Source organism: Copadichromis virginalis, linkage group LG23 (genome assembly GCF_057382275.1).
Source record: "Copadichromis virginalis isolate Kocher_CV1m ecotype Utaka linkage group LG23, C_Virginalis_male_GT1.1, whole genome shotgun sequence".
Taxonomy (NCBI): domain Eukaryota; kingdom Metazoa; phylum Chordata; class Actinopteri; order Cichliformes; family Cichlidae; genus Copadichromis; species Copadichromis virginalis.
The window spans coordinates 20,463,886-20,483,259 of NC_140639.1; the positions used below are offsets into that span (position 1 = coordinate 20,463,886).

The following is a 19,374-nucleotide window of genomic DNA, read 5'->3' on the forward strand; positions in this document are numbered from 1 at the left end:
AGTAATTTTATCAACTAGGGAAACTTTGCAGAGACTCCCAGTTCTGATCTAACAAATGAATGTCTTATTCTAATGAGATCCCAGAGACTACAAGACAAAACTGAAGGAATAAGACACAAAAATGTTGAGGTGTTTTATAACTAAAATAACTATCTGGTCTGCAGTGGGCTGGATTTAGGTAAAAATGTGACAGTAAGACTAACCTAAAGTCCATTCAGCTGGTATGGTGATTGACAGTTGAACAGATGTCGTGATAGATTAGCAAGTTTTCCAGGGTGTATCCTGCTTTGATAACCTCTCAGTTATTAGATTATAATTCATTAACTGACACACATTCATACAGTACTTTATCTATGACACCTGAGCAACCATGAGGCCCTGTACCTCCATATCCACAGCCACCTAAATAAATGGAAGAACTGAAAACTAAATACTTCCACTTGTAGAAGTTTAAGGTAGTGAGTACTTGACAGTGGCTGCTCTCTGATATCACAGTTTATCTCATCTGCTGCAAACTTACCTGCCACCAACATGAACTGAATCACCTGAGATGAACTGAGCTTCAGGGACTAATTATACTAAACTGAACACAGAGATGCTGAAGAACCAAAAGGACAAATGAAGTTTGTTGGAGTCCTGAATAAAAACCCAAACCCAGGATAAAGAGGTTCAGTGAATGGGGTGTTGAAGGTGGATCAGAGTGTCAGAGGAGACTCTGTAGAAGGACAGAGTGCCAGCGGGCCAGTCCAGATATACTGCTACAAATGGAGCTCCTGTATACCCATCCATCCATCCATTCGCTTCTGCTTATCCTTTTCAGGGTCGCGGGGGGCGCTGGAGCCTATCCCAGCTGTCATAGGGCGAGAGGCGGGGTACACCCTGGACAGGTCGCCAGTCTGTCGCAGGGCCAACACACAGGGACAGACAACCATTCGCTCTCACATTCACTCGCACATTCACACCTAGTGGTAATTTGGATTATCCAATTAACCTATCCCCATAAGTTGCATGTCTTTGGACGGTGGGAGGAAGCTGGAGTACCCGGAGGGAACCCACGCAAACTCCACACAGAAAGATCCCGGCCTGATGGTGGAATTGAACTCAGGACCTTCTTGCTGTGCGGCAACAGTGCTAACCACCGTGCCACCGTGCTGCCTCCTGTATACCCTTTATATTTATTTATCTGAGGCCAGAGAACCACCCTTTTATATACCCTTTTATATTTATTTAGCTATGCTCCTCTTCTGGGGTGGCTGTAGCTCAGGTGGCAGAGCAGGTCAGCCACTAATCAGAAGGTCGGTGGTTCGATCCCAGGCTGCATCCTGGCTGCATGCCAAATGTCCTTGGGCAAGATACTAACCCCGTGTTTGCCTACTGGTGGTGGTGGTCAGAGGGCCCGGTGGCGCCTGTGTCCGGCAGCCTCGCCTCTGTCAGTGCGCCCCAGGGCAGCTGTGGCTACAATGTAGCTTGCCATCGCCAATGGGTGAATGACTGAATGTAGTGTAAAGCGCTTTGGGGTCCTATGGACTAGAAAAGCGCTATACAAATGCAGGCCATTTACCATTTTCTGAATATTTCAATATTCATATATTGAAAAATATTGAAAATATACATATATTCATATATGAATATTTCTCGGAATAGTTCATCTCTGTTCAACAGCTTGTCTGGAAGTGCTAACATTTGCTGCTCATTCAATGCATAATCAAATCTGACCTGGAACATGCTCAGGGTACAAACATCTGTAGCAACATACACTAAGTTCTGAAATATTGTAATTGTGGTACTACTTTAGCAAAAAGCAAATTAAAAAATTCAAAGGCTAAAACGAATGGTACTGAGGGTAATGAACTCTATTGTAAAAAAAAAAAAAAAAGGGTCAAATTTTACCCAGACAGTATGGGACAGTATAGAAAGGTTTCTTTAACCCTCTCAAGGCAGGCGTTGCAGATTTGCAACAGTTAAAAGCTAACAACCTGATTACCCCACATACATATTTTATGAGGTTTTTTTACTCAGAAGTACCACTGCAGGTATTCTTTTGTGCATTAGCAACAAAAACTTAATTTGAGCCTGAGAGGGTTCAAGTTGAAGACCATAAAATGATGTTTGCTATTTGATTACACTTATAACTTATTCATTCATCAAAAGACATGGTGACATTAAAGTTTGGACGGTACAGAGAGAAATAATGAGACAAGACGCTATTTACACTAAACTGAACACAGAGAAGCTGAAGAATCAAGAGAGATCGAAAACCCTGATGTTGTTCTGAACACAAACCCAAACCCAGGATAAAGAGGTTCAGTGAATGTGGTGTTGAAGGTGTGGAGGTGGATCAGAGTGTCAGAGGAGACTCTGTAGAAGGACAGAGTGCCAGCAGGACAGTCCAGATACACTGCTACTCTGCCAGACCAACAATAGGAAGAGCAGATGAACATTTCTCTATTGTTGTGCCAAGCAAAGCAACCTCGTTTAGAGAAGCTGAGACACCAGGACTGATCGTTAAATCCAAATTCAATGTCATTTCTTTCATCTCTGTGCCCTTTTCTTGGGATTCTTTCATAACTCACTGATATGTGAACCTGTCCATTTTTCTCGACCTCCCAGTAACAGCGACCAGTCAGACCTTCTCTACACAGCACCTGGGGGCACCAGTCATCAAATCTGTCTGGATGATCAGGATATGGCTGCTCCTCCTTAACATATGTCACCTTCCTGTTGTTGTCAGACAGCTTAAGATTCTTGTGTACTGTGTTTGTGTTGATTGTGAGTTGACAGGAATCTGATGGAGAGAACAAACACAATCCAGTTGCAGTTATTGATCCATCATCTGTTCATTGATTGACACTTTGATGATGACTCCTGACATCAGAGATGTGACTGAGTGATGTGACAGTTTGAATATGGTTGAATGTGTGCTGCTTTGTGTTCATGAATCACATTAAAAACACACTTACACTTCCTCAGACCTGGTGTCAACCATTGGTCTCCTGAAGGCTCCACCCTGAGAGAAGGAGGGGGTTACATCCTGCACATTACATCGCTCTTTTACACACAAGGACAGACACACACATCTGTCTAAACTAAACAATGACAAAGATGTTCCTGCAGCTGCTACACACAAATATATCCAATTTATGTTCACTGCCTCTTGTAAGAGGAAAAATGCTCCTAACATCAGTGATTAACAGATCAGTCAAAATTTCGCAATAGTCCAATAAACAGATCAACAGTGAGAAATATTTTCAATCACTCCTCCCTCTATTAGAAATTGTCTGTGGGTGTAGCAGTCCTCTCCATACCTGAGAGTGTCCAGACTCCAGTCTGGATTCTCCAGTCCAGAAGACAAGAGCTTCACTGCTGACTCTCCCAGATGATTGTAGCTCAGGTCGAGTTCTCTCAGATGGGAGGGGTTGGACGTTAGAGCTGAGGCCAGAGAATCAGAGCCTTCTTTTGCGATCAGACAGCCTGATAGACTACATACACACACAACATATATGAAGGAAACTCCCAGGGAATTGCTGTGTGCTGTGAAATAATATGACATATTAAAATAAGAAGAGCAATAACTGAAACAGGGAGCTAGCAGCTATCATGTCATAGTATTCTAAATATCAGTATATATATCAGTCTATATCTGTCATTTGTGTGTTCATCTTTAAAGCCATTTCTTGTGCTGTGTTTTCAGATTTGATTCCACCTATTCAAATCTGTCATTGAGTTGGTTCTTATTAAGCATTTGAAGAGACGAGGTCCCCCCGCTTACACCAATTACATGTGAGAGAGGGTAAAAGGACTCACGAACTTTAATGTATAAAGGCAAAGAGTGTGGTGGATTGGGTGCGCCAGATCTCCGTATCACTTTGAGGATTCCTTTTATTAAAAATGTGTTTAGCGCTCTTAATAGGAGAACCCCATGGATTAGAGGTAACGAAGTACAATGGGGAAAACTAAAAGGTAGGGCTAGATCCAATATGCCGTATTATAAACTCCTCTTTGGCGACACTACGGAACAGTGGAAAGACCTTAATATTAACTGGACACAAGTATCCACTAAACAAGTATACAATATAATTAACAGTAAAAATAATGAAGGACAGATAAAATATAAGGGCGTGGGCGTAGAAGAATGCCCGCTAGTAGTTAAAAATATCTACGACAAATTAATCTCTGAAAATATGAGAGACACTGTGTGGTTGATATCTGTTGGACGCCTCCCTGTTAGAGCGGTGGTGCAGTGGAACTGTTATGTTACCACCAAAGAATGTCCAATGCCACGGTGTGTCGAGGATGAAACCCTTGAACATTTACTGTTATCCTGTTATAGAACAGTAGAAATCAGACAACAGATGACTAAAATGGGTATTGAAATTGACAACAATATACAAGCTATAAAATATGGTCTGTTTAAAGAAAAAATGTATGACAGTAAAAGACGCCTCTTTTGGCTTATTATGTGTGTCATTAACACCCACATTTGGAAAACCAGAGCCAAGGTGGTCATTGAGCAAAAAATGATAGATAGCGTTGCTGTGTGCAAAAATATCCTTACAGACCTGAGAAGGAGGAAGACTTTAGAACAAAAAAAGAATAGCCCTTTACCTTGGGACCTTTTGAAGATATAATTAATGTTAATATGTTTGATTAATTTAACTTTTGTATTATTTAACTTTTGTATTAATGTATCTATTGTAAATTATTAAGAGATAGCAAGGGTGGTTAGGAAAAGACCTGCCGTGGGAGCTTTTATTATTGTAATATGTAAAATAAGATGTGAATAATTTGTGCATGGTGCTTGTATTATGTGTATTTGTAATTGTGAATTTTGATATTTAAATAAAGTGATTTTTTAAAAATAAAATAAAATAAAAGGACTCAACATCCAGCCTTGTATATTTAAAATGATACAGAATGCTATGAATAAATTATCTTAATCCGTGGTGCTAGTTTCAGTCGTTATGCAAATGTACTGTTCATAAGGTTGGGGAAACCTTCAATCAGCTGAGACTAAAGAAGTCACTTGGGTGAGTGATGAAATGTTTCTCCCACTGAAAACACTATGTCTTCATCTTAATCAAAAATATAACCGAAGTCTAATAATATGATTAATGAGCAATACAGTTTATAATGTCTGCTCCAATGTCTGGATTTTGTGTGTAGACATGATCCAGCTTCTGCCTTGTGAAAAGAAAAAATGTGTCTCCAGCTCATCTTTATATATGATTCTGAATGAAAAAAAAGGTATTAAGTATGTTGTGATTGTTAAACACAGAACCATAATTCATATGTGAGTTTGCTGACAGTTGATCATACTTAACTGCTTAATTGCTTCTCACTGAGAGTGTGTGTGAGTTGGACTTGGAGGCTGTGTGTGTGTGTGTGTGTGTGTGTGTGTGTGTGTGTGTGTGTGTGTGTGTGTGTGTGTGTGTGTGTGTGTGTGTGTGTGTGTGACATTGAGAAGCTGGGAATATAAAAAAATCTCTGACTATAACATATGTATGAGCTAATAAAATAAACTCTAGTAAGTATATTTACTATTACTATAGTTATCTATATAGTATAATTGACAAGCACAGAGTTTTGAAGAGAAATAGTAAGAAAAAATGATTCCTATGTATTTGAATTTAAAAAAGAATTATGTTAAAACTGATTTTCATATGAGGATGAGTTGATGATAAATTTAACTCAAGTATCAGAAGAAATCAGCATTCGTTCAGAGTAGGTTAATTAACTTAGTATAACTCAGGTGATTTAATTATTGTTTAAAAATCTGAGTATTAATCCCAAATTAGTTAGTAGCTCTTACAGGTTAGTCCAGGCTTTTAAAAGTTACAGACCCCTGTGGCTTAGTTTACCGAGTCACTAAAATAAAACCAGTCATATTCCTAGAGCACTGATCTAGATGGGAGCTGTCATTAATATGTGTTGCTGGGGAATCTTCCTTGAGCTACAAGGGTTCCTCAGAGATAAGAAGGATAGACATCCAGAATAGATGCAGTTAGAACTGAGCAAATCCCCTCATCTGTTGGCTCCATCTAAGCTCTGCACTCTCAACTGGATAATGCTCATAGGATCAGAGACTAGACTTTATAAACAGAGAGCCGAGGCAGATTTCGTGTACTGGGGTTCTGATTTCACAGATCAACATAGTTCACTTGATATCGTTCCCTAGTCCATCCAGCATGTGAACACTGGAATATTGTGAAAATACTTTTTTGTAATTTAATGTGGTATGGTAAACTTGTATGTATTCTATAGTGAAAGTGAAATATTTCAAGCCTGTGTTTTAACATTGATAATTGTAGCTTATAGCACATGATAATCAGAAATCTCAACTATGGTCATATTACAGTAAAAAAGTATTCAAACATTGTATAAGCAGTCTAGGTCAGTAACACCCAACCACAGTCATGGAGAACAGTGTTGATAGTTGACAGTTGTGCAGACTATGATGATTAACACCTTCCACAAAAAGTATAAAAATACAGACTAGCTCAAGGCTGCTATCAAATCACAGTTGGCTTTAGTAACACCAGACAAAGGTTTTCTTAGAGCTGTGGTTCATTAAGCCAAAATATTGACCCGATGATGAAAAGTAAAATCATCAAACTTATTATATTTTTATGAGAACAAAGTGAATATCTAAAAGAACGTCACCGAAGTGTCATTCAGAAGGAAAAGTCTAAAAATATTTGATCATCACAGTTCAAACATTTAAATGTATTGAAGGGTGAAGTGTTTGACAAGAGTATTACTAAAAGGTTTTTTAACCCCTTAAGACCTACCATAGAACCAAGTCCACCAGAGCTTACTTTATATTTTTACATGCTGTAGTGCCATTTTTGTTGCTATACATCAATACAACTGTTATAGCCCAAATTTTAATAATATGTTTGCATTAAGTCCATAGTAACTGCATAAATTGCAAAAAAGTGCAATAAACTACAAATAATTTCAAATTCGTTTTTGTCTTTTTTACATATATTTCTACTTGGAGAAATTTAAGAGGTTCATCCCTCAAAACTTTATATACAAAGAAGTTGCAAAAAATAGTTTACAACAACAGGAAATTTATTTTGAGTGTCTTCATAGTTTTATTTTTGAGATACAACAATTTTTATATACTGCAGAAAAAACTAAAAACAATCCTATGATGCAAATTTGCAAAGAAAACAGCATGTGCATCAAAATAAACTATTTAAAGCAGTGCAATTTGAGTTCTAAGCATGTCAAACATGACTTAAAAAAAAAAAACAGTATAGGCTTTTAAGGCCTACAAGTAAAAAACTACATTTTCCGCGAAAATGACGTCACTTCCGGTTTTGGGCAGGTAATGGGGGACATGCGATCGGTCACGCTGATGTCTATTTCAATGTAGGAAGTGTTACGAACAGCTGATCGCATTGGCAAAGTGTGTTTCTGGAATATTATGTTTTTCTTCCTGCAAGCGCTTTTTATGCAATTTTTGCAAAGCTATATGTGGAAGGAAACCGTGACCTAGGACAAGCTGATGGCATAAGATGTAAGTACAACTCCTCTGGTTTCATGTGCAAAAAAATATTATTGCGCTAGCTTACGTGGTTCCGGTTCTACAGGTATTTAAAAATAGTTACGCAAAACCGGCTTTAAAGGGTTAAATGTGAATTCACAGTCACAAGCAAGAAGCAAAAGCAGAGGAAAATAATATAAAATCTTAATAAAATATCCAAAATAAAGAAGGATATGCAACAATTAATTTGCAAATCATACAGTCTTACAAATTCATCTACATGTTATGAGTTGTAACAGATATGTGAATACTGACCTGAGACTTTCCAGTATACAATGTGAACTCTTCAGTCCAGAAGCCAGCAGCTTCACTCCTGAATCCTGCAGGTTGTTGTTACTCAGGTCAAGTTCTTTGAGATTAGAGGACGGGGAGCTGAGAACTGAGGACAGATCTTCACAGCTTCTCACTGACAGGTTACAGATATTCAGTCTGCAAAATGTAAAAAAATAAAATAAAATAAGAGAAAATGGAAATAAGAAAATGTGTAGTAAGTTATTAAATACTCTCCACTGTCCACTAAGTAATGGATTGTAAAGAAACACCACTGTTTACTTACAGAGCTTTGCAGGAGGCTTTGGTCACAGGCAGCAGCCTCAAAAGAGCCTCCTCTGAAGCAGAGTATTTCTTCAGGTCAAACACATTCAGATCTTCTTCTGATGACAGTAAGATGAAGGCCAGAGCTGACCACTGAGCAGGAGACAGTTTATCTGTAGAGAGACTTCCTGAACTCAGGGCCTGTTGGATCTTCTCCACTAGAGAATGATCATTCAGTTCATTCAGACAGTGGAACAGGTTGATGCTTTTCTCTGCAGACAGATTCTGATTGATCTTCTCTTTGATGTACAGGATATTTTCCTGCTTGGTCTGTGAGCCACATCCTATCTGTGTCAAAAGACCTCGTAGGAGAGTCTGATTTTCCTTCAGTGAGAGACCAAGAAGGAAGCGGAGTAACAAGTCCAGGTGTCCATTTGGACTCTTTAAAGTCTTGTCCACAGCACTCACATAGAATTGTGTCTCTGCAAATTCTCTTGTTTCACACTTCTGGGAGATTTGATCTTCCAGCAGATTGATAGCAGACTTAATAAAGGTCAGATGGACATGAAGAGCAGCCAGAAACTCCTGAACACTCAGATGAACAAAGCAGAACACCTTGTCCTGGTACAGTCCTCTCTCCTCTTTAAAGATCTGTGTGAACACTCCTGAGTACACTGAGGCTGCTCTGATATCGATGCCACACTCTGTCAGGTCTGATTCATAGAAGATCAGGTTTCCTCTCTGCAGCTGATCAAAAGCCAGTTTTCCTAAAGACTCAATCATCTTCCTGCTCTCTGGACTCCAGTGTGGATCTGTCTCAAATCCTCCATCATACTTGACCTTCTTCACTTTGGCCTGAACCACCAGGAAGTGGATGTACATCTCAGTCAAGTTCTTAGGCAACTCTCTCCTCTTTTTGGTTTTCAGCACATCCTCCACAACTGTAGCAGTGATCCAGCAGAAGACTGGGATGTGGCACATGATGTGGAGGCTTCGTGATGTCTTGATATGGGAGATGATCCTGCTGGCCTGTTCTTCTCTGAATCTCTTCTTGAAGTACTCCTCCTTCTGTTGTTCAGTGAACCCTCTAACCTCTGTCACCATGTCAATACACTCAGGATAGATCTGATTGGCTGCTGCAGGTCGTGTGGTTATCCAGATTCGAGCAGATGGAACCAGCTTACCTCTGATGAGGTTTGTGAGCAGCAAACCCACTGCAGTGGGCTCTGTAACATCAGTCAGGGTCTCTGTGTAGTGGAAGTCTAGAGGAAGTCGACACTCATCCAGACCATCAAAGATAAACACAACCTGGAAGTCTTCAAAGCTGCAGATTCCTGCTTCTTTGGTTTCAGTAAAGAAGTGATGAACAAGTTCCACCAGGCTGAACTTTTTCTCTTTCAACAAATTCAGCTCTCTGAAAGTGAATGGAAACATGAATTGGATGTCCTGGTTGGCTTTTTCAGCAGCCCAATCTAGTATGTACTTCTGCGTTAAGAATGTTTTTCCAATGCCAGCCACTCCCTTTGTCAGGACTGTTCTGATTGGCTTATCTCTTCCAGATGTCTGGAAGAGGTCTTTTTGTCTAATTGTTGTTTCTGGTCTGTCTGATTTCCTGGATGTTGTTTCAATCTGTCTAATCTCATGTTCTTGGTTGACCTCTGCAGTCCCTCCCTCTGTGATGTAGAGCTCTGTGTAGATCTGATTCAGAAGGGTTGGGTTTCCGGCTTTAGCAATTCCCTCAAACACACACTGGAACTTCTTTTTCAGGTTAGATTTAAGTTTATTCTGACACATGATGGGGAATCCTAAAAGAATACACAAACAACATTTATGTAATATAAATAATAATAGTAATAATAATAAAATGGTCTACCACTTATTATATCTTTAGAGAAATCCTCTTACTATTCTCCAGACGTTGAGCCAGCACCTCCTGCTTCATTATTCTCAGGAAGTTCGCTGTGATCCGAAGAAATGCCTCGCTGCTGCTCTTCCTCTCCATCTCATGGTCACCCTGCAACAACTCCTCTGCCTGACTCTTTATGTAATCTGGACTCAGAACCTTCTGGATCTTTTTCAGTTCATTCTTCACAAAAGCATTGAGGTTCTCCTCCAACAGCTGGAAAACATTATTTGAATGCTACATTCACATTCAGACTGAAATCATTGAGAAACATCAGCCATGCATCAGCTATATGTTGGACATACTTTTAATGTAATGGTCTAGTTCTTTCTTTATTGCCCTTTATATTGAAGCAAGCAAGCATTAGCCATGATTGCTTTTTACACAATTATAACAGTATCTACTGATACAATATATGTTTTATGCCTCTCCGGTGAAGTGATTCTCCTGACCGGACTTACCGGCTACCTTGTTTTTCTCCTACAGTGAAAAGGGACATGGCGAATCAGCACTGGTGTGCTGGAAAAAGAACAGAACCTTGATATTCTCTGAAGTTCTGGTTATATTCACAATCCAAAGCTCTAAAAAAGGATAACTAAATATTTAAGTAAGTTGTAAATAGACTATACGAACAATAACCACATAATCGATGTGTGGTTATCATGGATAATATTACCTGGTAAAGTATTTAGAAGATAAGACAACTAGGATTTCGATTCATTAATTGTTTTGCATATAATAACATTTACAACCACTTATAATTTAACAACATTACATAAATCAGTCAACGGTTACTTATTATTATTAACTTACAAAATATTGGCAAGATATTTTATCATCCAGATGAGCAACATAGGATTGGAATGATCAGCTGACTTTATCCACCTCATTTTGTTACATTAGACACCTTGAAATGTGTCCATACTAGCAAAAAGAGCATTAGCTAACGTCAGCCAGAAGAAAGCCACGTCAGTCAAATTCCTGGTAGCCCACACCCAGTCTTCAATCGATAAAACTTGCTTTCTCCCTGCTAAAGTTAGTTAACATTAGCTTAACTGAAAGTGCAAATAAACTTTCTCCTAGTTTTAATCTAATTCAATCTGTTTGTAGTCCTTATGTGGAGTTTCTGGCTGAATAAAGTTCCATCAGGAGCTAAATCAAATTATTAAGCTTTTCTTTTGAATTTTATTCTTTGTGAAAAATTGAAAAACTTACAATGAAATGAACAGAAAAAAACAAGTAATTGTAAACGTACAGACCTTAAATATGGAGTCCAGGTGTTTTTTATCCTGCGGGACAGTCGGACCAGTGGGAACATCTGACCTGGTGACACTGTAAAGAAAATTTCAAGAATTGGCTTCATTCAGTTTTATGCTTGGCAAGTGATTTTTATACACTTTGCCCATACAAGTATACAAGTTATATATATATATATATATATATATATATATATATATATATATATATATATATATATATATATATATTGTGTTGCTGCTATCAAATTCAAAATGAGCAACTGTTCTTGTTCAAATGACACATTTTTGTCATTTAAACATTTGATATATTTTCTATTTTCTGTGTAAATGTGTAAATTAACAACTACTGTATAATAAAATGGTTAAAAATCCATAAAAGTGGCATCACACTTGTTATACATTCGAATCACTTAAACTAAACCATCATTCTTCAGTAATAAACAAAGCCAACTAAGTATTGATCCTAAGATGTCAATCAGCTACTCAACAGGTGGAATATAAGGCAGCTTTGCTAACCAGCACATTTCTGCAGCACTAAAGATGTTGAACTACAAACAAGACAGAGAAGGCTAATAATACAAATAAATATGCAGGAATTACCTGAGAAAACATTCAAACTTAACGCAGACGAACACAAGGCTAAAAAATAGCACAAGAATCTATGTATCCTGCCAAAACAACTACTGGAAATAAACAGCCAGAAACCTCAAGATATAAAGGAGAAACATAACAATTGAATGTAACAATTAAAAAAACTAGATAACAAACAGAACTTTAAATAATAAGCAAGAATTCATTACAAAACCTCACAACTCTGGATCAAAGACCCAGGATTAGGAAAAATGTTTTTTTTAAGTTATGATTGTGACAAAAAGTAAGTGGTGCTAAAAAAAAAAAAAAAACAGAACCATTGTACAATAATTAGTTAATTAATGAAATAAATATCATCTTGGGGAGGCAGAGTTTCTCTGAAATAAAGATGGGCAGAGTTTACTGGTCTGCAACAAAATGCATCTACAAATTACTGAACAATTTCAGAATAATGTTCCTCAATGTAAATTTGTGAAGTCTGTGACTATCTCATCATCTACTGCATCATCGTAGGGTGCCAATGGAAGATCATCACTTGTTTCATTGGCAGATTTATTTCACTTATTTCAAGCAAGAATATCTTGTATTAAGTGAAAAAACTGCCAATGGAACAAGTGAAAATTCTCCAGGTCCAAGATGCACTGTCTAAAAACAAGTTTCTATATCTAACTTAAATGTTACTCTCTAGCTGACTTTCTTATTTTAAGTGTAATGAGATTATTTTGACTAGAAATTAGACAAATATACTTGGTAAGATTTTGAGTTTTTGCAGTGTAGGCATGACTCTGTCATGAAAATCACTGGATGAGCTAAGGAACACTTCCCCATGGCATACGCAAATGCAGGTTAAAGCTTTTTCATGCAAAAAAATAAGTAAGAAGTGAAAATAATCCAGAAATAGCACTGCTTTCTCCGGGCCAAAGCTTATTTAAAATGGACTGAGGAAAAGTGGAAAACTGTTCTGTCATCAGACAAAAGAAAATTTGAAATTCTTTTTGGAAGACATGGATCTTTCATCCCCCAGACTAAAGAGGGGGAAAAAACATGCAGCTTGGTATCAGTGTTCAGTTTGACAGCCGGAGCCTCTGATGTGTGGGCGTGCACTGGTGCCTATGGAACTCGCAGCTTGCAAATCTTAAAGGCACCATCAGTGCTAAACGGTTTTAGAGGAGCCTGAATGTAGAGCTGGCCTACCTGCAGTCCAGATCTTCAAACAACTAAAACCTTTGGTGCATCATAAAATGAAAAATATGACAAAGAAGACCTGGAGCTGTTGAGCAGCGAAAATACTATATCAAACAAGAATGAGACACCATTGCTCTCCCAAAGGTCCAGCAACTGGTCCCAGATGTTTATGGACTGTTGTGTAAAGAAGAGAGAGTTCTACACAGTGGCAACCTTGTTCCACTGGGCTGTGCTGCTGCCATCAAATTCAAAATGAGCTACTGCTCTTCTTAAAATGGTACATTGGCTTATTTAAAGATTTTATATGTTGTCTGTATTCAATTGTAAATAAGATGTGGATTTATGAGATTTAAAAATGATCAAATACAAATTTTATGTACATTTACACAGCGTCCTTAATGCAGTTAACTCTTTATTAACTTGGTTTTTCTGAGCTTTTCTTTTTTTCAACATGTTCGTAAATCTGTTTTTCATTTCAAACACACACTAGACTCATAAACTCCGTCATCAGCCGTGTTTTAGTTTTTTCTTCTTTGACTTTCACTAAAAACAAAAACACATCAAGCTGAGCTCATGTTGAAAAATTGACATACCGTATTTCCCGGACTACAAAGCGCACCTGAATATTAGCCGCACAAGCTAAAATCAGGGGAAAATCCTGTTTTGTACATACAATAGCCGCACCTGACTAAAAGCCGCAGGTGTTTCAATGTTGACTTATCATATGTAAGAGAATATGCACAAAGGGAATTGTCAGGAAAGAGATGGCTGTTTGGAGACACATCCCTTTTATTAATATTTTGAAAAACAAGTTATAGGTACATATTTGCACATGTAGTACATAACAGTAACCTATAGCACACCAGAAAAATAGATTCGGACTACCTTTTAGGCTCAGGTGCAGTGACACAGCTTTAACAAGAAGAAAAGTCAGTCATTCACCATCATCTTTCTCTTCTTCCTGCGCACTAAAACCACCAAAGTCCTCTCCTCCAGTGTCGGATACAAACAGGCTCAGGATGGCTTCGTCATCCACTCTCCGCTTCTCTCCTTCGTTGTCACTTTCAAAACCAAAGAAATCCTCGTTGTCAGTGTCAGAGTCGAACACCCTCAGAAGGGCCGTGGCGGTGTCCTCCTCTCCATCATGCAGCAGTCCAGCCCTTCAAAATCCGTTGGTGATCGTGGATGTTTTCACACTTTTCCACGCTGTCAGAATCCACCGGTGGAGTTGGGCATAACTTGCTTTTCGCAAGTTTATCGCCGCTCATCATCCACGCCTCCCGCTGAACGCGTAGCGCTACTTTGAAGTTTGTTTTTCGAGCTACTTCGTACGGCACTACGTTGCCTGGCGGACGGACATGTGACTAACATACCACTCTTGAACCCCGATCCTTCCGCCAGGCAACGTAGTGCCGTACAACAGCGGAACAAACAAAACAAATCGTCTTACGATATGACAAAAATCATGGACAATCCATAGAAAAGCCGCACCTGACTAAAAGCCGCAGGGTTCAAAGCTTGTGCAAAAAGTAGCGGCTTATAGCCCGACAATTACGGTATTCCTTTGTTAAGACATTTCGGAGCACTGTATGTGGAGCAAAGCTCATGTTTACCTCTCCGCAGTACAGGGCTGTCCTTTAAATTCAATGACCCGTTCAGCCGAGGCAGTGCTCTTCAAGGACACATTGCTAGGTTCAGGACTGGGGTCAGATCCAGCTGTAGTCCTAACTGTATTTCTGTAAATAAAGACGGTGCATTGATTTGAGGGCTCAGCAGTGCCATGGAGGTCAGAGAGTTTGTGACAGTTAGACATGGTCAACTCACATCTGAGCTCTAGTCTCACTCTCATCCTGCTTTCTAATAACATCAATATGATGTTCAACTGAGGCAGCAGTCTTCAAGGAGATGTAGCTGTGCTCAGGTTCATGTTCAAAATACAGAGTTTTTAACAGTTTACATAGTATGGAGGAAGCTAACAAGAAAGGCATTCTTCCTACACTAACAACTTTCTTTGTTTGCAGTAGTTTGTACTCGTTTGATGACGACAAAAAAACGCTCAGCTGATGATTCCTGCTGGCTTTGCTCCTCCTCTGATGGTTACCTTTGAATCTGAGATCATGTTGTGCTGGTTTACATGGTTCACAAAAGGGCTGCCACAAACGATTATTTTGATAGTCGACTAGTCACTGATTATTTTTGCGATTAGTCGACTAATTAGATCCATTGGACATAAAATGTACAGGATATTGCACCAGCATGCATCTGCTCTTATATAACTATCATTAGCTTAGTGTTTAAAGTGTTTAAGGTATGTGCTAACCAAAACTAAAGATAAGATGATGGTTTATTAAACTTTTAATGAAATTTGCAGATTGTCTTGGTGGAGTTTAATAAACTCAGCCGTCTGCTCCTTGCTATCTAAAATATTACAGGACACTGGAGTAAATTCTCTACCATCTCACACTTCTGTTTAATTGGTTTTCTGTTTGACGTTTATTCAACTGTGTGAAAACTAAAACTTTAATCTCAGCTAAACCGGTTTATTCAGGAACAAACAAAACACTGAAAAAAGCCAAGCAATAGCATTTTTAAGTTATCTAAGTGACTTATACTGTATCACGTTAAACCTGAGTAGCAAAATACCGCGGACGGTTTGAAAACGATGTGCCGGGAGTTGAACCTTGACCCCCCGGCCAGCTCGTCTATGAAAACGTTGGATCACTTTTGCAAATGTGTGATGTCTTGATAAATTGAGCAAATATTTGAAGTTTACACAGCTACATTCTCGCCTGAAAATATCTGAAAACTTTATTTTGCAACCCAGAAAGAGTAATAACAGTAACATTAAACCTAAGTAGCTGCCGCCATTGTTGGAAACTGGAATTGACTGAGCCGCGCTATGAATTCTGGGATAGGTTGTGTCACGAATGATACACCCGACCAATCCTTCAGATCTGGGGGAAATTAAGGACGCATTTGCCTGCCGCATATGGAGAAGTCTTCAAGTTTGGACAGCCTTTGTCGCGTCGCTGTAACATAATCGGCCTACAAATGCGGCCTCTGAATTTGGACACAGACTGCTTCTTCTTTGGCGTTTAACAGGAGCTGGCATCCTTATAAATGCATTGCTGCCATCTTTTGTTTCAGTCCGTTACTACACTCTTAAATCCTACTTATTCCGGCGTCTTTCAGCATCTTACAAAGCTTCAAAAGACGCGTCGACTATTAAATTAGTCGTCAACGTAATCGTGACTACTCGAGGAATCGTGGCAGCCCTAGTTCACAGTGTTTGTGTAATATGGGTAAGTTAACAATTACTGTATAATGAAATGGTTGGAAACAAATTAGAAAGGCATCACATTTGTTTTAGTGGAAGAATAAAAGCTGCTGACCTCGCTGAGTGGAAAAAGAAATTCAAGTCACTTAAACTAATTCATCATACTTCAGTAATGAACAAAGCCAAATAAGTGTCGTCCTAAGATATCGATCAGCTACTCAGCAGGTGGAATATAAGGTAGAGGCCGTCTGTGCTAACAAGCATATAAAGAAAATGAAGGTTTGTATGTCGACTGTAACCACCTGAGCAGAATGATAAAAACACAGACGTGAGGCCGATGACCTGCTGCTGCTAGCACCGCTGATGGTAGCAGTACTCATCTCTACTTTGGATTTAAAAAAGCCTTTCTTTACATCTAAAAGACATGATAGACACATTTTACTTGTCTTTGTTCAATCTCTGTATCAGGAAGCTGCCACTGTATATCAGTTCTATGCTACCTGGTCCTATAGACCACCTCAAACTCATTTCAGTGACAGAATCATACTGCAGGTCTCTGAAGTCTGTCCTCAGCTCAGAAGATCTGTTTTAGTTCCTAAACTGTATTCTTTGTTAACACTTGGTTAATTTAACAGGAACAGGAACCATTCAGATTCTGTGGGTAGCTGTTTTAGATGATTTACCTCTTTAATTCTTCAATAACTGTGTTTGTATCGTTTTAAAAAATTTTCTTAAATATTTTAAATTGTATTTGTCATTTTAAACTTGTGGTAAACTATTAAACTCTGTCATGTAAATAAGACCCAAAAAAGCCCATGTTCATGTTTACCTCCCTGCAGCAGAGGGTTGTTGTTTAAATTCAATGTGGCGTTCAACTGAGGCATCACTCTTTAAGGACACACAGCTGGGTTCAGTTCCAGGTTGGTTCCTGTGAATAATGATGGAGCAGTGATGTGAGTGCTGAGCTGTGACATGGAGAAGAGTCATGGACAGTTAGAGATGGTCATCTCACCTCTGAGCTGTGGTCTGGCTCTCATGTTCCCCACACAGAGTGGTTTTAGATGGAGGGACTCCCTCCTCTCTGTCCTCACACTGATCCATGCTGCTGAATTCACATCCACATCAGCTAAAACACACTTTCTACCTTCACCTGGAGAGGAAACACAAATCATCCCAGAACATACAGGATGCATTTAATGACACGAGTATCTAGTTCTAATCTAATCTCTCACACACCCTCTGTGTTTGAATGAAGGGTCTGCTGTTCTAAACTGACCAGCCTTTAGGGTCAGTGGGTTATAAATCCCTCCAACAGTGAGTAACTAAAATCTGTGAACATGCATTACCTGTTTTTGACTGATAAGGAGGAAACTTCAAAAACAGATACCCTACAGGTTTCCCACATCATGTCTGCAACAAATCTATTTATAGATTTGAATGTATAAATAGCATGTCTGACATTATTACAAGAAGAAAGAAGGGAGACTGTACAACACTTTGTTTAGAAGGAAAAAACATCTACTATCCCATAATATCATGCCCTGTTTCACCTAAGACATGAAATCATGACAGGCATAATAATTTAAATGAAAAATGTATGTGAAAATAAGGAATGACCATTTGACCTTTACCTTCACTGTTAGGTCAAAGTTCACTTTGTCAAAGTTCGAGGTCAAAGGTTACCTTGATTTTTTGAACCATATTGAGTAATATAGCATATGAAAGGCCATTGAAAGGGCTGTAAAACACTAATTTTTTTCAATATGACGCCCTACCACATCACAATGACGTCATGACCTGCTGACGCCATCCTACTGTAATTAAAAACATCATTAAACCTCAAACTTTTACTTTTGCCCTCCTGTATAGAGCGCTTCTGAGGTCCACCTAAGTAATAACCAGCATTCAGTCGAGAGCAGCGTCTCAAAGGCCAGCGTGGATGCCGCTGCGCCCACAGCTGGCAACACTCCATCACTACAAGTATCATAACAACACGCATGATTTTGTAATTCTGTAATTAACATTAACATTAACAACATCCTCCTTAAAGTGAAAGTGTTGTAAACATAACTTCTCACACGGCCAACATAAGACACGCAGGAATTTGACACACAATGAACCTGCTCTCAAACTTGACCTGAAAAGCATGTAAGGATTAACATCCCGACGGGAAACAGAAAGTAAACAGAAATAGATTTTATTATTTACCGACAGTAAGCTGTCTTTTAAAGTTGTGAGTGGTTGGGGTGACTGAGGTTGTGGTATTTAAAAACAGCGGTCGTTAGAGTTATTTGGGGAAAATGGCTGTGTTGCCTCATATAACGGAAACCAGCTGGAAATGCTCCGCCCCGACTAAAGTTACCAAAGGCACCGGAAGAGCCGAGCGGCGGCTTTCTGCTGATTCTATATGTAGCAGAGTGAAAGCAGACACTTCTCTGACAGCGAGCATACAGTTTAAAATAAGGGAAAACTTACAGTCCCGAGCACACGGTGAAGAAATCCAGCTGCTCTACCAGTGGTCTTCTTCTTTGGCTATTAGAAACCGGCGCATTAGCGCCAACTGCTGCCAAATAAAATAAACTTTATTCTGATGAGGACAAATCAGCTATGACCACAAACGCATTTTATAATGAAATAATATCTGTAAGGGAACCTTGAAATATTCCTATTAATAATTAATGTTCATTATTAATTCACTACCTGCCGTCACTTCTTCCCATAATCAGATCAATTCAATAGAATTTTATTTATTCACTTTATTTTATTCTTCACTTTGAGGTGCTTTATATTTATATGTACAATAATACAGAGAAAACACCAATGATCAGGCAGCTCACTATGAACAAGTGCTTGGCAACACCAGGAAGAACTCTCCAGCAGAATCAGGCCAAGCTGCCATGGCTGGTTTGGGAAGGATGTGAGGAGGACAGGACAAAAGGCATACTGTGGAGAAGTTACAGGCAAGACAGCACAAATTATAATCAAATTTTCTTCTTCTTTCTTTAATTCTTTATTAAATCTTTATGGAAAGCAGTGTGAAGAAACTACTACTGCTACACTTACAGCTTTCAAG

At 38.8% G+C, this 19,374-nt stretch overlaps 1 protein-coding gene across 2 annotated transcripts; it reads right to left on the reverse strand.

The window, feature by feature from the left end:
• Nucleotides 1–1,059: 1,059 nt before the first annotated feature.
• LOC146680755 (NLR family CARD domain-containing protein 3-like) lies at nucleotides 1,060–18,834 on the reverse strand. Of its 2 annotated transcripts, XM_085449917.1 has the most exons (12): nucleotides 18,777–18,834; nucleotides 17,314–17,451; nucleotides 17,131–17,229; nucleotides 14,638–14,760; nucleotides 11,249–11,321; nucleotides 9,992–10,205; nucleotides 8,109–9,891; nucleotides 7,808–7,981; nucleotides 3,306–3,479; nucleotides 2,961–3,007; nucleotides 2,574–2,785; nucleotides 2,275–2,406 (listed from the first exon to the last, which is right to left on the reverse strand). In XM_085449917.1, the coding sequence occupies exons 2-12, from the start codon at nucleotides 17,400–17,402 to the stop codon at nucleotides 2,347–2,349; spliced, it is 3,048 nt and encodes a 1,015-aa protein (XP_085306043.1). In that variant the 5' UTR covers nucleotides 17,403–17,451; nucleotides 18,777–18,834; the 3' UTR covers nucleotides 2,275–2,346. The 2 variants fall into 2 exon arrangements, with proteins under 2 accessions (XP_085306042.1, XP_085306043.1); XM_085449916.1 differs by having other exon boundaries at nucleotides 1,060–2,785.
• Between the last annotated feature and the right edge of the window lie 540 nt (nucleotides 18,835–19,374).

What these genes read in the sequence shown, in the direction of transcription:
- LOC146680755 (XM_085449916.1), bottom strand. Translation starts at nt 17,402, where the DNA reads ATGGATCAGTGTGAGGACAGAGAGGAGGGAGTCCCTCCATCTAAAACC. An exon ending in TGGAGTCTGGACACTCTCAG is followed by an intron (nt 3,008 to 3,305) that starts GTATGGAGAGGA and finishes TCCTTCTCTCAG; the next exon opens with GGTGGAGCCTTCAGGAGACC. An exon ending in GACACCAGGTCTGAGGAAGT is followed by an intron (nt 2,786 to 2,960) that starts GTAAGTGTGTTT and finishes TCTCTCCATCAG; the next exon opens with ATTCCTGTCAACTCACAATC.